We start from the raw sequence: 20,902 nt of genomic DNA, 5'->3' as shown, positions 1-20,902 counted from the left end.
AATACTAATAGTAAGAATATTTTTCATTGTCACAAGTAGGCTTACATTAACACTGCAATGAATTAATTGTAAAAAGCCCCTAGTTGCCACATTCCGGCGACTGTTTAGGTACATGGAGGGAGAATTCGGAATGCCCAAATTACCAAACAGCACGTCTTTCGGGACTTGTGGAAGGAAACCGGAGGAAACCCCCGCAGACACGGGGAGAATGTGCAGACTCCGCACAGAGACAGTGACCCAAGCCGGGAATCAAACCTGGGACCCTGGCGCTTTGAAGCAACTGTGCTAACCACTCTGCTACCGTGCCGCCCGATACAAAATGCACTGAGCTCACCAATGCTCCTTCGACATCAACTTCCAAAACTGCTCCCACTACCCCTAGAAGGACAAGGGCAGCTGGTACATGGGAAGACCACTACCTGGAAGCTCCCCTCCAAGTCACACACCACCCCAACTTGAAAGCACATTGCCATTCCTTCATTATCACTGGGTCAAAATCCTGGAATTCCTGCTCTAAGAGCACTATGGATGTATCTACACCACATGGACAACAGTGGTTCAAGGCTGCAGCTAACCACTACCTTCTCAACGGCAATAATATTGCTGGCCTAGCCAGCGATGCACACCTCCCACGACAGCAGAAGAAAAAAACGTGTCTTCAAAATGGAGAAAGCTTAAATATGGTGCCCTTCTGAGTAAACACTCCCTTATTCAAACTGGGCTGTTGGAATCAAGATAAAAATAATTTAGCTGATTGATTGATATTTATTGTCACATGTACCAAAGGAAGTACAGTGAAAAGTAATTTCTGCGGCCAAGGGAACGTACAGTACGTACATATTAGGCAAGAGTAACTGACAGAGTACATTGACAAATGGTACATCGACAAATTGTGATTGGTTACAGTGCAGAATAAAGACCAAACAAGTAATAGTAATTATATATGAGGTGGAAAAGAGTTGTAGTAAGTCAGAACGGTGATAAGAGATAAAAGAAAAGGGTCTGGTTGAGAGTTAGCAGAGAATCACCATGCTCTGGCGCCATCTTGGATTTTTTTCTGTCTCACAAATGAACTGTGCAATTTAAGGCACTGTATAAGATCTACACTTTCAAGGTGAATTTCAACAAACATGAGGAAACATATTTCACTATCCAGTTTAATGATCACTCCTTAGTAGGAACCAGCCTAATGCTTTGAGCTCCCATGACCTTTTAATGCAATTCTGGGGCGGGATTCTCCGACTCCCCGCCAGGTCGGAGAATCGCCGGGGGGCGGTGTGAATCCCGTCCCCGCCAGCCGCCGAATTCTCCGGCACCGGAGATTCGGCGGGGGCGGGAATCGCAACGTGCCGGTCGGCGGGACCACCCCGGCGATTCTCCGGCCCGCGATAGGCCGAAGTCCCACTGCTTCTACGCCGGTCCCGCCGGCGTAAATTGAACCAGGTCTCTTACCGGTGGGACCTGGCGGCACGGGCGGGCTCCAGGGTCTGGGGTGATCTGGCCCCGGGGGGTGCCCCCACGGTGGCTTTGCCCGCGATCGGGACCCACCGATCCACGGGCGGGCCTGTGCCGTGGGGGCACTCTTTTCCTACTCGCCGACCATCACCCTCCGCCATGCCCGACGAGTAGGTGACCCCCCCCCGCGCATGCGCAGGGATGACGTCAGCAGCCGCTGACGCTCCCGCACATGCTGGACTCGCGGCGGCCGGCGGAGTCCCTTCGGCCACGACTGGCGTGGCACCAAAGGCATTCCACGGCAGCCGGCGGGGCGCCAACCACTCCGAGGCGGGCCTAGCCCCTAAAGGTACGGAGGATTCCGCACTTTTGGGACAGCCCGACGCCGGAGTGGTTCACGCCACTCCGTCCCGCCGGGACCCCCTGCCCCGCCGGGTAGGGGAGAATCCCGCCCCTGGTGTTTACACAAGCTCCTTTCCAAGCCACGCTGGACTTGGAAATCTATTCCTTCACTTTCAATCTCGCCGAGGAAAAATATAGGAACTTGCTATCGAATAACACTGCAGGAGTCCCAGGTGCGATCCCGGCTCTGGGTCACTGTCCGTGTGGAGTTTGCATGGGTTTAGCCCCCACAACCCAAAGATGTGTAGGGTAGGTGGAGTGGCCATGCTAAATTGCCCCTTAATTGGAAAAAATGAATTGGGTACTCTAACAAGGAGTACCTTCATCACATCGTGCAGCGATTCATGATAGCAGTTCACGACCTCGAGGGTAAATAAGATTGGCAAAATATGCTTTCTGTGTCAGAAATCCCCACATCCTTGAAATATAATCCCTGCAGTGCAGGAGGTCATTCGGCCCATCGGGTCTGCACCTGCCCTTGGAAAGAGACAACTATCTAGGCCCATGCCTCCACCCTATCCCCATAACCCAGAAACCCCACCTAACCTTTTGGACACTAAGGGGCAATTTAGCATGGCCAATCCACCTAACCTACACATCTTTGGACTGGGAGGAAACCGGAGCACCCAGAGGAAACCTACGCAGCCACGGGGAGAAAGTGCAAACTCCACAGTCACCAGAGGCCAAAATCGAACCCGGGTCCCTGTAGCTGTGAGGCAGCAGTGCGAACCACCGTGCCACCATGTCACCCATGAACAAATAATAATAAAGTCAAGAATGTATCACTAACATTCCTTATAAAGGGTTATGGTTTCACATTGATCAATTCTGTTTTTATTGTAGCAGGTTCTGGGATTTTTATTCGGTGTTTAGAAGATGCCCTGGAGGAATCCCATCTCTTTATCATCGCTTGGATTCAATGTAAATCCAGTTGCCTGCATTCAACTCTGTGGAGCTCTTTTATCCCAGATAGAAAACCTGTGGTAACCAGCCTGGATTGGGAAAATGATCCTCAACCTCAGGAATTTTAGGTTCATGTTGCTAGTCTTTTATTTTTTGAAAAATATTTTATTGAGGCATTTATATATTTACACATCAAACACAACCATCAAACAAAACAAGCCAACAGGACTGCAAATAATCAAACCAACGACATACATACGCTAAAGCACGTAGTGAGACAGTGGGAAAGGTAACACTGACAAAGGAGAGTACTTGCAGGCACGGAGATGGGTTGAAGTGTATATACTTCAACGCAAGAAGCATCAGGAATAAGCTGGGTGAACTTAAAGGCATGGATCGGTACTTGGGACTACGATGTGGTGGCCATCACGGAAACTTGGATAGAAGAGGGGCAGAAATGGTTGTTGGAGGTTCCTGGTTGTAGATGTTTCAATAAGATTAGGGAGGGTGGTAAAAGAGGTGGGGGGTGGCATTATTAATTAGAGATAGTATAACAGCTGCAGAAAGGCAGTTCGAGGAGGATCTGCCTACTGAGGTAATATGGGTTGAAGTCAGAAATAGGAAAGGAGCTGTCACCTTGTCGGGAGTTTTCTCTAGGCCCCCCAATAGCAGCAGAGATGTGGAGGAACAGATTGGGAAACAGATTTTGGAAAGGTGCAGAAGTCATCGGGTAGGAGACATGGGTGACTTCAACTTACCAAATATTGAGTGGAAACTCTTTAGATCAAATAGTATGGATGGGGTGGTGTTTGTGCAGTGTGTCCAGGAAGCTTTTCTAACACAGTATGTAGATTGTCTGACCAGAGGAGGGGCAATATTGGATTTAGTACTTGGTAATGAACCAGGGCAAGTGATAGATTTGTTAGTGGGGGAGCATTTTGGAGATAGTGACCACAATTCTGTGACTTTCTCTTTCGTAATGGAGAGGGATAGGTGTGTGCAACAGGGCAAGGTTTACAATTGGCGGAAGGGTAAATACGATGCTGTCAGACAAGAACTGAAGTGCATAAGTTGGGAACATAGGCTGTCAATTGAAATGTGGAACTTGCTCAAGGAACATATACTACGTGTCCTTGATATGTATGTCCCTGTCAGGCAGGGAAGAGATGGTCGAATGAGGGAACCATGGTTGACAAGAGAGGTTGAATGTCTTGTTAAGAGGAAGAAGGATATTTATGTAAGACTGAGGAAACAAGGTTCAGACAGGGCGCTGGAGGGATACAAGATAACCAGGAGGGAACTGAAGAAAAGGATTAGGAGAGCTAAGAGAGGGCATGAAAAATCTTTGGCGGGTAGGATCAAGGAAAACCCCAAGGCCTTTTACACTTTTGTGAGAAATACGAGAATGACTAGAGCGAGGGTAGGTCTGATCAAGGACAGTAGCGGGAGATTGTGTATTGAGTCTGAAGAGATAGGAGAGATCCTGAACGATTACATTTCTTCAGTATTTACGAATGAGAGGGGCCATATTGTTGGAGAGGACAGTGTGAAACAGACTGGTAAGCTCGAGGAGATACTTGTTCGGAAGGAAGATGTGTTGGGCATTTTGAAAACTTGAGGATAGACAAGTCCCCCGGGCCTGATGCGATATATCCAAGGATTCTATGGGAAGCAAGAGATGAAATTGCAGAGCCATTGGCAATGATCTTTTCGTCCTCACTGTCAACACGGGTAGTACCAGGGGATTGGAGAGTGGCGAATGTTGAGCCCCTGTTCAAAAAAGGGAATAAGGATAACCCTGGGAATTACAGGCCAGTTAGTCTTACTTTGGTGGTAGGCAAAGTAATGGAAAGGGTACTGAGGGATAGGATTTCTGAGCAGCTGGAAAGACACTAGTTGATTAGGGATAGTCAGCACGGATTTGTGAGGGGTAGGTCTTGCCTCACAAGTCTTATTGAATTCTTTGAAGAGGTGACCAAGCACGTGGAAGAAGGTAAAGCAGTGGATGTAGTGTACATGGATATTAGTAAGGCATTTGATAAGGTTCCCCATGGTAGGCTTATGCAGAAAGTAAGGAGGCATAGGATAGTGGGAAATTTGGCCAGTTGGATAACAAACTGGCTAACCGATAGAAGTCAGAGAGTGGTGGTGGATGGCAAATATTCAGCCTGGAGCCCAGTTACCAGTGGCGTACCGCAGGGATCAGTTCTGGGTCCTCTGCTGTTTGTGATTTTCATTAATGCCTTGGATGAGGGAGTTGAAGGATGGGTTAGTAAATTTGCAGACGACACTTGGTGGAGTTGTGGATAGTGAGGAGGGCTGTTGTCGGCTGCAGAGACATAGATAGGATGCCGAGCTGGGCTGAGAAGTGGCAGATGGAGTTTAACCCTGAAAAGTGTGAGGTTGTCCATTTTGGAAGGACAAATATGAATGCGGATTAACGGTAGGGTTCTTGGCAATGTGGAGGAGCAGAGAGATCTTGGTGTCTTTGTTCATAGATCTTTGAAAGTTGCCATTCAAGTGGATAGAGCTGTGCAGAAGGCCTATGGTGTGCTAGCGTTCACTAGCAGAGGGATTGAATTTAAGAGCCGTGATGATGCAGCTGTACAAAACCCTGGTAAGGCCACATTTGGAGTACTGTGTGCAGTGCTGGTCGCCTCATTTTAGGAAGGATGTGGAAGCTTTGGAAAAGGTGCATAGGAGATTTACCAGGATGTTACCTGGAATGGAGAGTAGGTCTTACGAGGAAAGGTTGAGGGCGCTAGGCCTTTTCTCATTAGAACGGAGAAGGATGAGGGGCGACTTGATAGAGGTTTATAAGATGATCAGGGGAATAGATAGAGTAGACAGTCAGAGACTTTTTCCTCGGGTGGAACAAACCATTACAAGGGGACATAAATTTAAGGTGAATGGTGGAAGATATAGGGGGGATGTCAGAGGTAGGCTCTTTACCCAGAGAGTAGCGGGGGCATGGAATGCACTGCCTGTGGAAGTAGTTGAGTCGGAAACATTAGGGACCTTCAAGCAGCTACTGGATAGGTACATGGATTACGGTAGAATGCTGGGGTGTAGATTGATTTGTTCTTAATCTAGGACAAATGTTCGGCACAACATCGTGGGCTGAAGGGCCTGTTCTGTGCTGTATTTTTTATGTTCTATACCTAGCACCCCACCCATCCTTCCTCCCACTCCCCAACCTCCTTTTTTTTTTATTACCCCCGCGCCGACATCTTAACTGTTCTCAAAGAAGTCAATGAACAGCAATGAACAGGGCAAACCCTCCACAGACTCTCTCAAGACGAACTTTATCTTCTCCAGCCGAAGAAACTCTGCCAGGTCACTCACCCACACCCCCGGTTTCGGCAGCCCCGATTCCCTCCATTCCAGTAAGATCCGTCTCCGGGCTACCAGTGAGGCAAAGGCCAAGACAACGGCCTCTCTCGCTCCCTGGACTTCCAGGTCTTCTGACACTCCCAGATTCGCCACTTCTGGACTCGGGATCACCTACACCTTCAAGACCTCCGACATAACGTCGGGAAATCGCTGCCACAATCCCCACCCCCCAAGCTTCAGACAGGCCCAAAACATGTGGACATGACTCGCGGGCCCACCCATGCACTGCCCACACCTATCCTCCACCCCTTCAAAAAACCTGCTCATCCTGGCCACAGTCAAGTGTGCCCTGTGGACCACCTTGAACTGTGTAAGTCTAAGCCTAGCACACAAGGATGCGTTCACTCACCTCAGAGCCTCCACCTCCCTCCCCAACTCTTCCTCCCACTTACGCTTCACTACCCCTATCAGGACTCCCTCTTAATCCATCAACTCCTTATAAATTTCCAACACTTTACCCTCGCCTACCCATTTTTGACACCATCTTGTCCTGTAGGCTCTGGGGTGGCAGGTGAGGAAAGGATGGTACCCGCTTCTGGCCAAATCCCTCACCTGCAAATACCGGAACCCATTCCCGACAAGCAACTCAAATTCCTTCACCAACCCCCTCCAAGCTCGGAAACCGACCCCCAACGTATAGGTCCCCAAACCCCGCCAGCTGCCACCCCTCACAACCCCACATCCAGCCCTCCCGGAGCAAACCTATGATTCCCTCAAATCGGTGCACAAACTGAGGCCACCTCCACCCTTAGGGGCTGCCGCCACCACCACCGGGCTTGTGGAGTACCTGGCCGGCGAGAATGGTAAAGGTGTCGTCAACAGTGCCCCCAAACCCCAGTCTTTCCAAGAGGCTGCCTCCATACCAACTCCGTTCCCATATCAACTCCTCCCCCACTACCCACTTCCTAACCATGACTATATTCGCCGCCCAGTAATAATTCATCAAATTTGGGAGAGCTAACACCCCACCCGACCCCATTCCAGCAGCACCTTCTTCACCTGTGGGGCTTTACCGGCCCAAACAAACCCCAAAATCAGTGCATTCACCCTCCTAAAAGAAGCCTCAGGAATGAAGATCGGTAGATTCTGGAACACAAAGAACCTGGGGAGGACCATCGCCTTCACCGATTACACCCGTCCCGCCAGCCACAGCGGGGGCACATCCCACCTTCTAAAATCCCCCTTTATCTGTTCCACCAACCGCGCCAGAATCAACTGCTCCAGATCCTTATCCCTCTTTAAAATTGAGATCAAGGCTTGCGATAATGTCGGGGGGAGCACCCCCTACTCCCTTGCCTCATTGAACGCCTTTACCAGTAGGAGCACCAAGTCCCCCAAACCTTTTTGTAGAATTCCACCGGGAACCCGTCGGGGCCTGGGGCCTTCCCCGCCTGCATCGCCCCCATAGCCTCCACCACCACCTCCACCAGCCCAATTGGGGCTCCCAATCCTCCGCCAGGTCCTCCTCCACCCGAGGGAACTTCAACCAGCCAAAAAACGCCTCATTTCCTCCACCCCGGCCGGGGGCTCCAACTCGTACAATCTCTTGTAAAAATCCCCGAACACTCCATTCACCCCACCGGATCCAAGACCGTGTTCCCTCCCCTATCCTTCACCTTTCCGATCGCCCTCGCTGCCTTCTGCTTCCTCAATTGATGCACCAATATCCTACTTGCCTTTTCCCCGTACTCATAGACCACCCCTTTAGCTCTCCTCAACTACCCTACTGCCTTACCCGTGGATATCCGTCCAAACTCCATCTGAAGTTTCTGTCATTCCCTCAACAACCTTCTCCAGAGCCTCCGAATACTTCTTATCCACTTGCAAAATCTCCTCCACTAGCCTCGCCATCTCCGCCCATCTCTGTCTTATCTCTGTGCGCCCGTATTGAAATAAACTCCCTCCTTACTACTGCCTTCAGTGCTTCCCACAATGTGGCGTCCGAAACCTCACCGATGTCATTCAGCTCCCCATATCCCCTAATAGCAGCCCTCACCCGCTTGCACACCTCCTCAGCTACCAACAGCCCCACATCCAACCTCCACAGTGTGCACCCCCCCCCAACCCCCAACCCCCGATTCACCTGCAAGTCCACCTGAAGTGGAGCATTATCCAAAACCACTATTGCAGAGTACTCCGAACCGACCACCCCCGCCAACAACATCCTGTCCAACACAAAATAGACGATTCGGCAGTACACTCTATGCACATGGGAGAAAGACGAGAATTCCTTCGCTCTTGGCCCACAAAACCTCCACTGCTCCACTCCCTCAGGCGCTCCATAAAACCCCTGTTCCCTCGCCACCGCCGACACCCTCCCCGACCTTGGGCTCAACTGATGCAACTTCAGCTCCGGAACCATGTTAAAATCCCCCCGCACATTATCCGCCCGTGCAAGTCCAGGTCTAGGATCTTCCTCAGCACCCGCCTCATAAACTCTACATCGTAACAGTTCGGAGCATAAACATTCACCAACACCACCGGCATTCCGTCCAATTTCCCACTCACCATAACAAACCTCCCCCCCGGAGTGCGCAAGGATTAGTTGGAAGCCAGAGGATTGGGAATTATTTAAAAGCGAGTAGAGGACAACTAAAAACAATAATAGGAGAGAAGATGAAATACGAGTGCAAGTTAGCTTGTAATATAAAAGAAGATAGGAAGAGTTTCTTTCAATATACAAAAGGGAAGAGAGTGGCAAAAAATAGACATTGGACCACTGGAAAATGTGGCTGGAGAAATAATAATAGAAAACAAAGAAATGGCAGACGAACTGAATAGTTAGTTTGCATCAGTCTTCACGCTGGAAGACACCAGTGGGATGCCAGAGCGCCAGGAGAATCAGGGGGCAGAGGTGAGTGCAGTGGCCATCACTAAGGAGAAGGTTCTGGGGAAACTGAAAGATCTGAAGGTGGATAGGTCACCTGGACCGAGATGGACTACACCCCAGGGTCTTAAAAGATAGCTGAGGAGATTGTGGAGGCATTTGTGGTGATATTTCAGGAATCACTGGAGGCAGGAAGGGTTCCAGAGGCCTGGAAAGTGGCTAATGTAACACCGCTGTTTAAGAAGGGAGGGAGGCATAAGACAGGAAATTATAGAGTCTGTTATTAAAGATGAGATCGTGAAGTAGTTGGAAGTGCATGGTAAAATAGGACTGAGTCAGCACGGCTTTGTCAAAGGGAGGTGACGTCCGACAAGTCTGTTAGAGTTCTTTGAAGAGGTAACAAAGAAGTTAGACAAAGGAAAACCAGTGGACATGATTTATTTAGATTTCCAGAAGACCTTTGACAAGGTGCCACATAGGAGATTGTTAAATAGGTTAAAAGCCCATGGTGTTAAGGGTAAGATCCTGGCATGGATAGAGGATTGGCTGACTGGCAGAAGGCAGAGAGTGGGGATAAAAGGGTCTTTTTCAGGATGGCAGCCGGTGACTAGTGGTGTGCCTCAGGGGTCTGTGCTGGGACCACAATTTTTCACAATATACATTAATGATCTGCAAGAAGGAACTGAAGGCACTGTTGCTAAGTTTGCAGATGATACAAAGATCTGTGGAGGGACAGGTAGTATTGAGGAAGCAATTCCAGAACGATTTGGACAAGCTAGGAGAGTGGGCAATGAAGTGCCAAATTAAATACAATGTGGAAAAGTGTGAGGTTATGCACTTTGAAAGGAGGAATTTAGGCATAGACTATTTTCTAAATGGGGAAATGCTCAGGAAATCAGAAGCACAAAGGGGCTTGGGAGTCTTTGTTCACGATTCTCTTAAGGTTAATGTGCAAGTTCATCGGCAGTTAAGAAGGCAATGTTAGCATTCGTCAAGAGGGCTAGAATACAAGACCAGGGATGTACTTCTGAGGCTGTATAAGGCTCTGGTCAGACCCCATTTGGAGTATTGTGAGCAGTTTTGGGCCACGTATCCAAGGGAGGATGTGCTGGTCTTGGAAAGGGTCCAGAGGAGGTTCACAAGAATGATCCCTGGAATGAAGAATTTGTCATATGAGGAAAGGCTGAGGACTCTGGGTCTGTACCTATTGGAGTTTAGAAGGATGAGAGGGAATCTTGTTGAAATTTACAGGATACGGTGACGCCTGGATAGAGTGGATGTGGAGAGGATGTTTCCACTTGTAGGAAAAACTAGAACCAGATGACACCATCTCAGTCACAGAATTTACAGTGCAGAAGGAGGCCATTCGGCCCATTGAGTCTGCACCGGCTCTTGGAAAGTGCACCCTACCCAAGGTCAACACCTCCACCCTATCCCCATAACCGAGTAACCCCACCCAACACGAAGGGCAATTTTGGACACTAAGGGCAATTTATCATGGCCAATCCACCTAACCTGCACATCTTTGGACTGTGGGAGGAAACCGGAGCACCCGGAGGAAACCCACGCACACACGGGGAGGATTTCGGCGGCAGCGGTGCGCAGGGGCCTTCTGGGAGGTGAGTAGTGACTTTAAAAACCCTTACCTTTGCAGGAGCAGCCCTTTGGATTTCGGCGGCAGCGGTGCGCAGGGGCCTTCTGGGAGTTGAGTAGTGACTTTAAAAACCCTTACCTTTGCAGGAGCAGCCCTTTGGATTTCGGCGGCAGCGGTGCGCAGGGGCCTTCTGGGAGGTGAGTAGTTACTTTAAAAACCCTTACCTGGTCCCGTGTCTGTTCTTCTTTTCTGTTTTATTTTTTTTATATAAGGCGGGAACCGGAAGTTCGACCCGCGGACTTCTGGGAAGGCCCCCCCCCAACCAATAAATTCTGGTGGAGAGGAAACCCGAGACACTACGCGTGTAGTGTCTCCCACCCGCCCTCCTCCTCTAACCTAATAATAATACCCATTGGTGTGAGGTAAGTGCCATATTATATTATTAGCATTGTGCAGGTCAAGGTTCGGAGGTGGAGGAGCAGTCTCTGTCAGCGAGAGAACCTGAGAACATCTAAGACGCTCAGAAGGTAAGAAGGTAAGTAAGTGATTTTTACTCATTTTTACTTTTATACCTTTTTCAAATTGTGTGTCGGGGGGAAACTGAAGTGACATCACAGAAAAGCTGTGGCCTGAGTGGCTGGTTGGGATTCTACACTAAATTTAAAAAAAATTTGAGCATTGGTAACTAATTAAACATATAATAACTTAATTATAATTTAGAGGGATATCTAAGCCAGAGATCGGAGAGTACTATATTTAGCTTTCGCATTTCTATTAGAAATCTAGTGCTAGGAAACAGATAGTTAACAGTAACTTTGAAATTTAAAAATAATTTAAAAAAAAAAAAAGGATTTTTTAATTTTAATTTTAATTAATTGACGCAATGTCAGTTAGAGGGGTGCTGTGCTCTGACTGTGAGATGTGGCAGGTCCGGGAGGCTTCCAGCGTCCTGGATGGCTTCATCTGCAGAAAGTGCACCCAACTGGAGCTCCTCACAGACCGCATGGTTCGGTTGGAGCAGCAATTGGATGCACTTAGGAGCATGCAGGTGGCGGAAAGCGTCATAGATCGCAGTTATGTAAATGTGGTCACACCCAAGGTGCAGGCAGAGAAATGGGTGACCACCAGAAAGGGCAGGCAGTCAGTGCAGGAATCCCCTGTGGTTGTCCCCCTCTCGAACAGATATACCCCTTTGGATACTGTCGGGGGGGATAGCCTATCAGGGGAAAACAGCAGCAGCCAGAGCAGTGGCACCACGGCTGGCTCTGATGTTCAGAAGGGAGGGTCAAAGCGCAGAAGAGTAATAGTAATAGGGGACTCTATAGTCAGGGGCACAGATAGGCGCTTCTGTGGACGTGAAAGAGACTCCAGGATGGTATGTCGCCTCCCTGGTGCCAGGGTCCAGGATGTCTCCGAACGGGTAGAGGGCATCCTGAAGGGGGAGGGCAAACAGGCAGAGGTCGTTGTACATATTGGTACTAACGACATAGGCAGGAAGGGGCATGAGGTCCTGCAGCAGGAGTTCAGGGAGCTAGGCAGAAAGTTAAAAGACAGGATCTCGAGGGTTGTAATCTCGGGATTACTCCCTGTGCCACGTGCCAGTGAGGCTAGAAATAGGAAGATAGAGCAGCTAAACACGTGGCTAAACAGCCTGTGTAGGAGGGAGGGTTTCCATTATCTGGACCACTGGGAGCTCTTCCGGGGCAGGTGTGACCTGTATAAGAAGGACGGGTTGCATCTAAACCGGAGAGGCATAAATATCCTGGCCGCGAGGTTTGCTAGTGTCACACGGGAGGGTTTAAACTAGTATGGCAGGGGGGTGGGCACGGGAGCAATAGGTCAGAAGGTGAGAGCATTGAGGGAGAACTAGGGAATAGGGGCAGTGTGGCTCTGAGGCAGAGCAGACAGGGAGAAGTTGCTGAACACAGCGGGTCTGGTGGCCTGAAGTGCATATGTTTTAATGCAAGGAGTATTACGGGTAAGGCAGATGAACTTAGAGCTTGGATTAGTACTTGGAACTATGATGTTGTTGCCATTACAGAGACCTGGTTGAGGGAAGGACAGGATTGGCAGCTAAACGTTCCAGGATTTAGATGTTTCAGGCGGGATAGAGGGGGATGTAAAAGGGGAGGCGGAGTTGCGCTACTTGTTCGGGAGAATATCACAGCTGTACTGCGAGAGGACACCTCAGAGGGCAGTGAGGCTATATGGGTAGAGATCAGGAATAAGAAGGGTGCAGTCACAATGTTGGGCGTATACTACAGGCCTCCCAACAGCCAGCGGGAGATAGAGGAGCAGATAGGTAGACAGATTTTGGAAAAGAGTAAAAACAACAGGGTTGTGGTGATGGGAGACTTCAACTTCCTCAATATTGACTGGGACTCACTTAGTGCCAGGGGCTTAGACGGGGCGGAGTTTGTAAGGAGCATCCAGGAGGGCTTCTTAAAACAATATGTAAACAGTCCAACTAGGGAAGGGGCGGTACTGGACCTGGTATTGGGGAATGAGCCCGGCCAGGTGGTAGATGTTTCAGTAGGGGAGCATTTCGGTAACAGTGACCACAATTCAGTAAGTTTTAAAGTACTGGTGGACAAGGATAAGAGTGGTCCGAGGATGAATGTGCTAAATTGGGGGAAGGCTAATTATAACAATATTAGGCGGGAACTGAAGAACATAGATTGGGGGCGGATGTTTGAGGGCAAATCAACATCTGACATGTGGGAGGCTTTCAAGTGGCAGTTGAAAGGAATACAGGACCGGCATGTTCCTGTGAGGAAGAAGGATAAATACGGCAATTTTCGGGAACCTTGGATGACGAGTGATATTGTAGGCCTCGTCAAAAAGAAAAAGGAGGCATTTGTCAGGGCTAAAAGGCTGGGAACAGACGAAGCCTGCGTGGAATATAGGGAAAGTAGGAAGGAACTTAAGCAAGGAGTCAGGAGGGCTAGAAGGGGTCACGAAAAGTCATTGGCAAATAGGGTTAAGGAAAATCTCAAGGCTTTTTACACGTACATAAAAAGCAAGAGGGTAGCCAGGGAAAGGGTTGGCCCACTGAAGGATAGGCAAGGGAATCTATGTGTGGAGCCAGAGGAAATGGGCGAGGTACTAAATGAATACTTTGTATCAGTATTCACCAAAGAGAAGGAATTGGTAGATGTTGAGTCTGGAGAAGGGGGTGTAGATATCCTGGGTCACATTGTGATCCAAAAAGACGAGGTGTTGGGTGTCTTAAAAAATATTAAGGTAGATAAGTCCCCAGGGCCTGATGGGATCTACCCCAGAATACTGAAGGAGGCTGGAGAGGAAATTGCTGAGGCCTTGACAGAAATCTTTGGATCCTCGCTGTCTTCAGGGGATGTCCCGGAGGACTGGAGAATAGCCAATGTTGTTCCTCTGTTTAAGAAGGGTAGCAAGGATAATCCCGGGAACTACAGGCCGGTGAGCCTTACTTCAGTGGTAGGGAAATTACTGGAGAGAATTCTTCGAGACAGGATCTACTCCCATTTGGAAGCAAATGGACGTATTAGTGAGAGGCAGCACGGTTTTGTGAAGGGGAGGTCGTGTCTCACTAACTTGATAGAGTTTTTCGAGGAGGTCACTAAGATGATTGATGCAGGTAGGGCAGTGGATGTTGTCTATATGGACTTCAGTAAGGCCTATGACAAGGTCCCTCATGGTAGACTAGTACAAAAGGTGAAGTCACACGGGATCAAGGGTGAGCTGGCAAGGTGGATACAGAACTGGCTAGGCCATAGAAGGCAGAGAGTAGCAATGGAGGGATGCTTTTCTAATTGGAGGGCTGTGACCAGTGGTGTTCCACAGGGATCAGTGCTGGGACCTTTGCTCTTTGTAGTATACATAAATGATTTGGAGGAAAATGTAACTGGTCTGATTAGTAAGTTTGCAGACGACACAAAGGTTGGTGGAATTGCGGATAGCGATGAGGACTGTCGGAGGATACAGCAGGATTTAGATTGTCTGAAGACTTGGGCGGAGAGATGACAGATGGAGTTTAATCCGGACAAATGTGAGGTAATGCATTTTGGAAGGTCTAATGCAGGTAGGGAATGTACAGTGAATGGTAGAACCCTCAAGGGTATTGAAAGTCAAAGAGATCGAGGAGTACAGGTCCACAGGTCATTGAAAGGGGCAACACAGGTGGAGAAGGTAGTCAAGAAGGCATACGGCATGCTTGCCTTCATTGGCCGGGGCATTGAGTATAACAATTGGCAAGTCATGTTGCAGCTGTATAGAACCTTAGTTAGGCCACACTTGGAGTATAGTGTTCAATTCTGGTCGCCACACTACCAGAAGGATGTGGAGGCTTTAGAGAGGGTGCAGAAGAGATTTACCAGAATGTTGCCTGGTATGGAGGTCATTAGCTATGAGGAGCGGTTGAATAAACTCGGTTTGTTCTCACTGGAACGAAGGAGGTTGAGGGGAGACCTGATAGAGGTATACAAAATTATGAGGGGCATAGACAGAGTGGATAGTCAGAGGCTTTTCCCCAGGGTAGAGGGGTCAATTACTAGGGGGCATAGGTTTAAGGTGAGAGGGGCAAGGTTTAGAGTAGATGTACGAGGCAAGTTTTTTACGCAGAGGGTAGTGGGTGCCTGGAACTCGCTACCGGAGGAGGTGGTGGAAGCAGGGACAATAGGGACATTTAAGGGGCATCTTGACAAATACATGAATAGGATGGGAATAGAAGGATACGGACCTAGGAAGTGTAGAAGATTGTAGTTTAGTCGGGCAGCATGGTCGGCACGGGCTTGGAGGGCCGAAGGGCCTGTTCCTGTGCTGTACATTTCTTTGTTCTTTGATGTGCAGACTCCGCACAGACAGTGACCCAAGCCGGAATCGAACCTGGGACCCTGGAGCTGTGAAGCAATTGTGCTATCCACAATGCTACCGTGCTGCCCTAAAGTCTAAAGGGATGATCCTTTAAAACTGAGATGAGGAGGAATTTCTTCAGCTAGAGGGCGGTGAATCTGTGGAACGCTTTGCCGCAGAGGTCTGTTGAGGCCAAATCACTGAGTGTCTTTAAGACAGAGATAGATAGGTTCTTGATTAATAAGGGGATCAGGGGTTATGGGGAGAAGGCAGGAGAATGGGGATGAGAAAATATCAGGCATGATTGAATGGTGGTAACAGCTGAATCATACCCGTCTCTGAATTCCAAACATAACATATCCCATCTTCACTGCCAGAAAAAAGAAAAGTTCCACAGGGCGTGAATGTACTGTACAGCTGCTCACGGTAATTTGTAGCCCCTGTATACTTCTTTGCAGCCAATCTAGAAAATAAATAAGGAATATGAAAAATGGGAATCCCAACTGACTGGAAAAGAAATACATTAAAACTCACAAGGACCCACAATAATAAGCGATTTCTAATTATACGTTTCAACACCATTATATTCATGCTGTACCGCCTACAAGGATCAGTGCTTCGGCTCCAGTTATTCAGAAGTTGCATCAATTATTTGGATGGGGAGGCCAAATGTAATTTCCAAATTTGCTGATGACACAAAACTTGGTGGCAATGCAAGTAAAGGAAAGGAGCGCAAGCGGGCGGCACCTTCCCGAACACTACGTGCGGGTGGGGAAGACAGTGCAATGTTCGGAGAGCCCGGCACGCGGGTGTCGGGGAGCACGGGGCGCGGGTGTCGGGGAGCACGGGGCGCGGGTGTCGGGGAGCACGGGGCGCGGGTGTCGGGGAGCACGGGGCGCGGGTGTCGGAGAGCACGGCGCGCGGGTGTCGGAGAGCACGGCGCGCGGGTGTCGGGGAGCACGGCGCACGCATGTCGGGGAAGACGGCGCACGCGTGTCGGCGAACACGCGCACGGGTGTCGGGGAACACGGCGCACGCGTGTCGGGGAACACGGCGCACGCGTGTCGGGGAACACGGCGCAACACGGCGCACGCGTGTCGGGGAACACGGTGCACGAGTGTCGGGGAACACGGCGCACGTGTGTCGGGGAACACGGCGCACGAGTGTCGGGGAACACGGCGCACGAGTGTCGGGGAACACAGCGCCGGGTGTCGGAGAACACAGCGCACGAGTGTCGGAGAACATAGCGCACGTGTGTCGGAGAACACAGCGTACGAGTGTCGGAGAACACAGCGCACGAGTGTCGGAGAACACAGCGCACGAGTGTCGGAGACTTCTTGCGAGTCTGAGAACATGGCCGGCAGTGTGGTGGTCAAAGGGAGGGTGGGTGGTGCATGTAGAGAAGTGAAAATTAACGTGATAGTAATAGGGGACAGTATGGCCAGGTGTTCAATTACCATACCCAGGAATTTTGCAGGTTGCCTTTTCGAAGCCAGGGTTAAAGACAACACTTCACGATTGGAGACTCACTGGGGGGGGGATCTGTCCTCTTGAGCACCCCCAATTTGAACCACTCTACCAATGGTGGCTGCAGAGGTCATGAAAGGCTAAAGGTTTCCTCGCAGGGCTGTCTCTTCCTGTTCCACAAAGGGTGCAATAAAAAGCACTTAACCTTCCGGGGCTAACAACTCCTGCATGCTTCCTCGAAGTTTCCAATCTGGAAAACCATGTGCCAACTGTTAAATGCAAGTCAGTCTCACAATATACTGTGGGAAGCTTATTTAAGTATGCTAATGAAGTTCCTTGATTCTTCAAGTTGGGACACAAACTCCTCGCTGCCTGCCATCATAAACTTGACAGTAGGTGCATGTGTGTCAGATTGGGGTCTTGTTATTTTAAGATTTAATAACTTACACTCTTAGGTCCATCACTCTCAGAGTGCTGTCTCTGGCATGAATTAGTAGACGCCTGCCATTTGGATGAACTTCCAGATGATTTATAGGAACACCCTTTAGATCATTCTGCATTATATTCTGTAAAGAAGTTTGATTATTATTTTAAATACATTGTAACTACCCAACCTTCACAATATTTTGTAAATACATTTGCGACATCAAAGAAAAATGTAATCAAATCAAAATTTATAATATACTCAATCTTCTCATCTCACCTGTATGATGATACCATATTACAAGATACAAGTTAAAACATTCTAGTAATCACAATTGTCTTTTATATTTCACCTTTCATATAGAAAATGGCCCCAGTTACTTCAGAGGAGAAAATCAAATGGGTGTCGAGACTTTGTGAATGTTAAAATGAATACCTGAAAAGCTTTGCCCAAGAAATGGGGTTGGAAGGTGATTTTTACAATTGGATAGGGAGGTTAAAAAGTCAGAGGAAGTTTCAAAGGCAGCCATTTTTAAAAGCCGGGTTCCTGGAGCCGGGAATTTTCCCTATTCTGCGCACCTGACTCACAAACGCTAATCAGGCCATTGTTAATCAAATAATTAACCCTTTGTGACAGTTGCTGGTTACAAGTTTCAAAGACTTTGAAATATCTGATACTTCCTCAGAATAGACCTATTTCTCAGGAAGTTGTCAATCAATTTGTCAGGTAGGCACTTTTTGTAGCAGCTGTTAGAAATGATTTAATACTATTATAGGACACATCATCATCAATCAGGATCGGTGGTATTTACTTAACACAGATGAAGAATTACGTGAGGTTTCCAGGGAGGGGTTTCCATTAGATTTCTACAATGCATATCATAAAATATAGAAGTAGTTACCACTTATCAACAAATTGATGATTGCTTTTGTATTGCAAACTTTGGTTTATTAGAATCCAGACACAATAATCCTTTCAAGGTGTGAACTGCAGAGCAGTTGAATTCCCCCCGCTACTGTACCTCGGCAATATTCCACTGCTGAACTAACGTTTCCTGCGAGTTTTGATGTACAAAAGTGCTCCAAATAATGATGAGTCCTGAATTGTCTCCCGAGAACATGCGTAGTCCTGTTCAACAAAAAAAAAAACCTTAATAGCTTTTATAAAACACCCAAAAATAATCATGTTACATGTTTTAATGCTGTTGTAATACTGACACCCAGTGTACAACAGTGATAAGAAAACTATGCTATAAAATACAAAGCAGAGATTTAAAAATAAAATTTAGATTTTGAGTATTAAAAAAAACCCAGAATGGATCCATGGTACAAGTATCAAGGCAACCAACCAGTTCTGGCTCCTGGGCATTGCACTCCCAGTCACTGTTTAATAGCTTGAATCTCAGTATTGACAATAGTTCAAGTTCATTCATGTTAAGGCAGATGACTTTAAGCAAAAATAACAACTGAACACTTGGAATATCAAATTCATTTTCATTCCCTGCTATTAACTCAGCAAACTTATCACTAACCCACCCCAGCTCCTCAGCCATTTGTACAGACTGATTCAGACCACATGAAATTGTCACATCCTGTTTGACCCCACAGTACAGGTTTTACATTGCTACACGCCTAACCAGCTTTTCCCTTCTCAGAAAACCGAAGTGAAATGTTTGGTCAGGATTGGCTCTCAGGCCTACTTCCTGTTGTAGCTTCTAGTTGTGCTGCAGTAATGTTTGTGTCATTTATGCCTCAACTTCTTTGGGTTTCTGGAACTCTTATTCTTTGTTTCTCTTAAAAAGGTAACATTTCCTTGAATTACACAGTTCAATATATTGTGAACAATTGTTGAGGTTTTGAAACGATAAGACAGCTACCCTTCTTTAATGCATTCTGCATGAAACTATTTCTTACAGCTATTGTTTTCTCAAGTCCACCTTCTGCTAAACCATCACTCTGGATTGCTGACCATCTATTTAATGGTTTCAATCATATCAACATATTGCCATTAAATTTATAGAATTACTTTGCAAATAGAGTTATAGAAACAGAAAATAGAAGCAGGAGGCCCTTTGGCCCTGCTTTGTCATTCATTAGGATTATGGCTGATCATCCAACTCAATAGCCTAATCCCGCTTTACCTCCATATCCTTTGATCCCTTTGCCCAACATAATGCATCCAACTGCTTTTTGAGAACATGCAATGTTTTGGCCTCAACTAATTCCTGTGGTAACGAATTCCACAGGCCGACCAGTCTGGGGGATTAAATCTTTCCTCATCTGTCCTAAATGGTCTACCCCGTATCCTCAGACTGGGACTCCTGGTTCTGGACACACCCACCATCGGGAATATCCTTCTTGCATCTACCCGGTCTAATAATTATAATCTTTAATGCCACAAGTAGGCTTACATTAACACGGCAATGAAGTTACCGTGAAAAGCCCCTACTCGCCATATTCCGGCACCTGTTCGGGTACATGGAAGGAGAAATCAGAATGTCCAAATTACCTAACAGCACGTTTTTCGGGACTTGTGGAGCACACAGAGGGAACCCACGCAGACACAGGGAGAACGTGCAGACTCTGCACAGTGACCCAAGCTGGGAATCAAACCTGGGACATCCTGACACTATGAAACAACAGTGCTAACCACTGCTACCGTGCCGCCCAATAAACTTGTTTGAATTTTATAGGTTTCTAGGAGATCCCCCTCAGCCTTTCTGAACTCCAGCGAATACAATCCTAAGTGATTCAATCTCTTATACGTCAGTCCCACCATTCCAGGAATAAGTCTGGTACACCATCGCTGCACTCCCTCTAGAGAAAGAGCATCCTTCCTCAGAGACCAAAACTGCACACAATATTCCAGGTGTGGCCTCAGCAAGGCCCTGTATAATTGCAGCAAGACATCCCTGCTCCAATTCTTGAATCCTCTCGCAATGAAGGCCAACATACCATTTGTATTCTTTACCACCTTCTGTACCTGCAGGCTTACCTTCAGTAACTGGTGTACGAGGCCATCAAGGTCTCGTTGCACATTCCCCTCGCCTAATTTATGGCCATTCAAATAATAGTCTGCCTTCTCGTTTTTGCTACTCAAGTGGATAACCTCGCATTTCTCCAAATTATACTGCATCTGCCATTCATTTGCCCATTCACTCAACTTGTCCAAATCACACTGAAGGATCTCTGCATCTTCCTCATGGTTCACCCTCCCACACAACTTGGCGTTATCTGCAAATCTGGAGATATTACATTTTGTTCCTTCATCTAAATCATTTATATATAGCTGTGGTCCGAGCACCGTCCTTGAAGTACCCCACTAGTCACTGTCTGCCAATTTGAAAAAGACCTGTTAATTCCTACTCTTTTGTTTCCTATTTTCTACCCATCTCAATACACTACCCCTAATCCCATGCACTTTAATTTTACACACTAATCTCTTATGAACGATTTTGTCAAAAGCCTTCTGAAAGTCCAAATATACATCCACTAGTTTCCCCTCGTTAATTCTACGAGTGACATCCTCAAAGAATTCCAGTAGATTTGTCAAGCATGATTGCTCCTTCATAAATCCATGCTGAGTCTGTCTGCTCCTGCCATTGTTT

At 47.7% G+C, this 20,902-nt stretch overlaps 1 protein-coding gene across 10 annotated transcripts in view; it reads right to left on the bottom strand.

Moving 5' to 3' along the window:
* The window catches only part of ahi1 (Abelson helper integration site 1), a 537,691-nt gene that overhangs the window by 346,034 nt on the left and 170,755 nt on the right, over positions 1-20,902 (bottom strand). For all 10 annotated transcript variants that reach the window (XM_072499698.1, XM_072499696.1, XM_072499702.1 and 7 more), the window contains 3 exons: positions 18,317-18,423; positions 17,319-17,437; positions 15,737-15,867 (listed from right to left, as the gene is read on the bottom strand). In XM_072499698.1, the coding sequence (XP_072355799.1) occupies positions 15,737-15,867; positions 17,319-17,437; positions 18,317-18,423 (357 nt within the window). The remainder of the gene's footprint in view (positions 1-15,736; positions 15,868-17,318; positions 17,438-18,316; positions 18,424-20,902) is intronic.

The sequence above is a fragment of the Scyliorhinus torazame genome, chromosome 4 (assembly GCF_047496885.1).
Source record: "Scyliorhinus torazame isolate Kashiwa2021f chromosome 4, sScyTor2.1, whole genome shotgun sequence".
NCBI lineage: Eukaryota > Metazoa > Chordata > Chondrichthyes > Carcharhiniformes > Scyliorhinidae > Scyliorhinus > Scyliorhinus torazame.
This window is presented reverse-complemented; position numbering and strand designations above follow the sequence as displayed.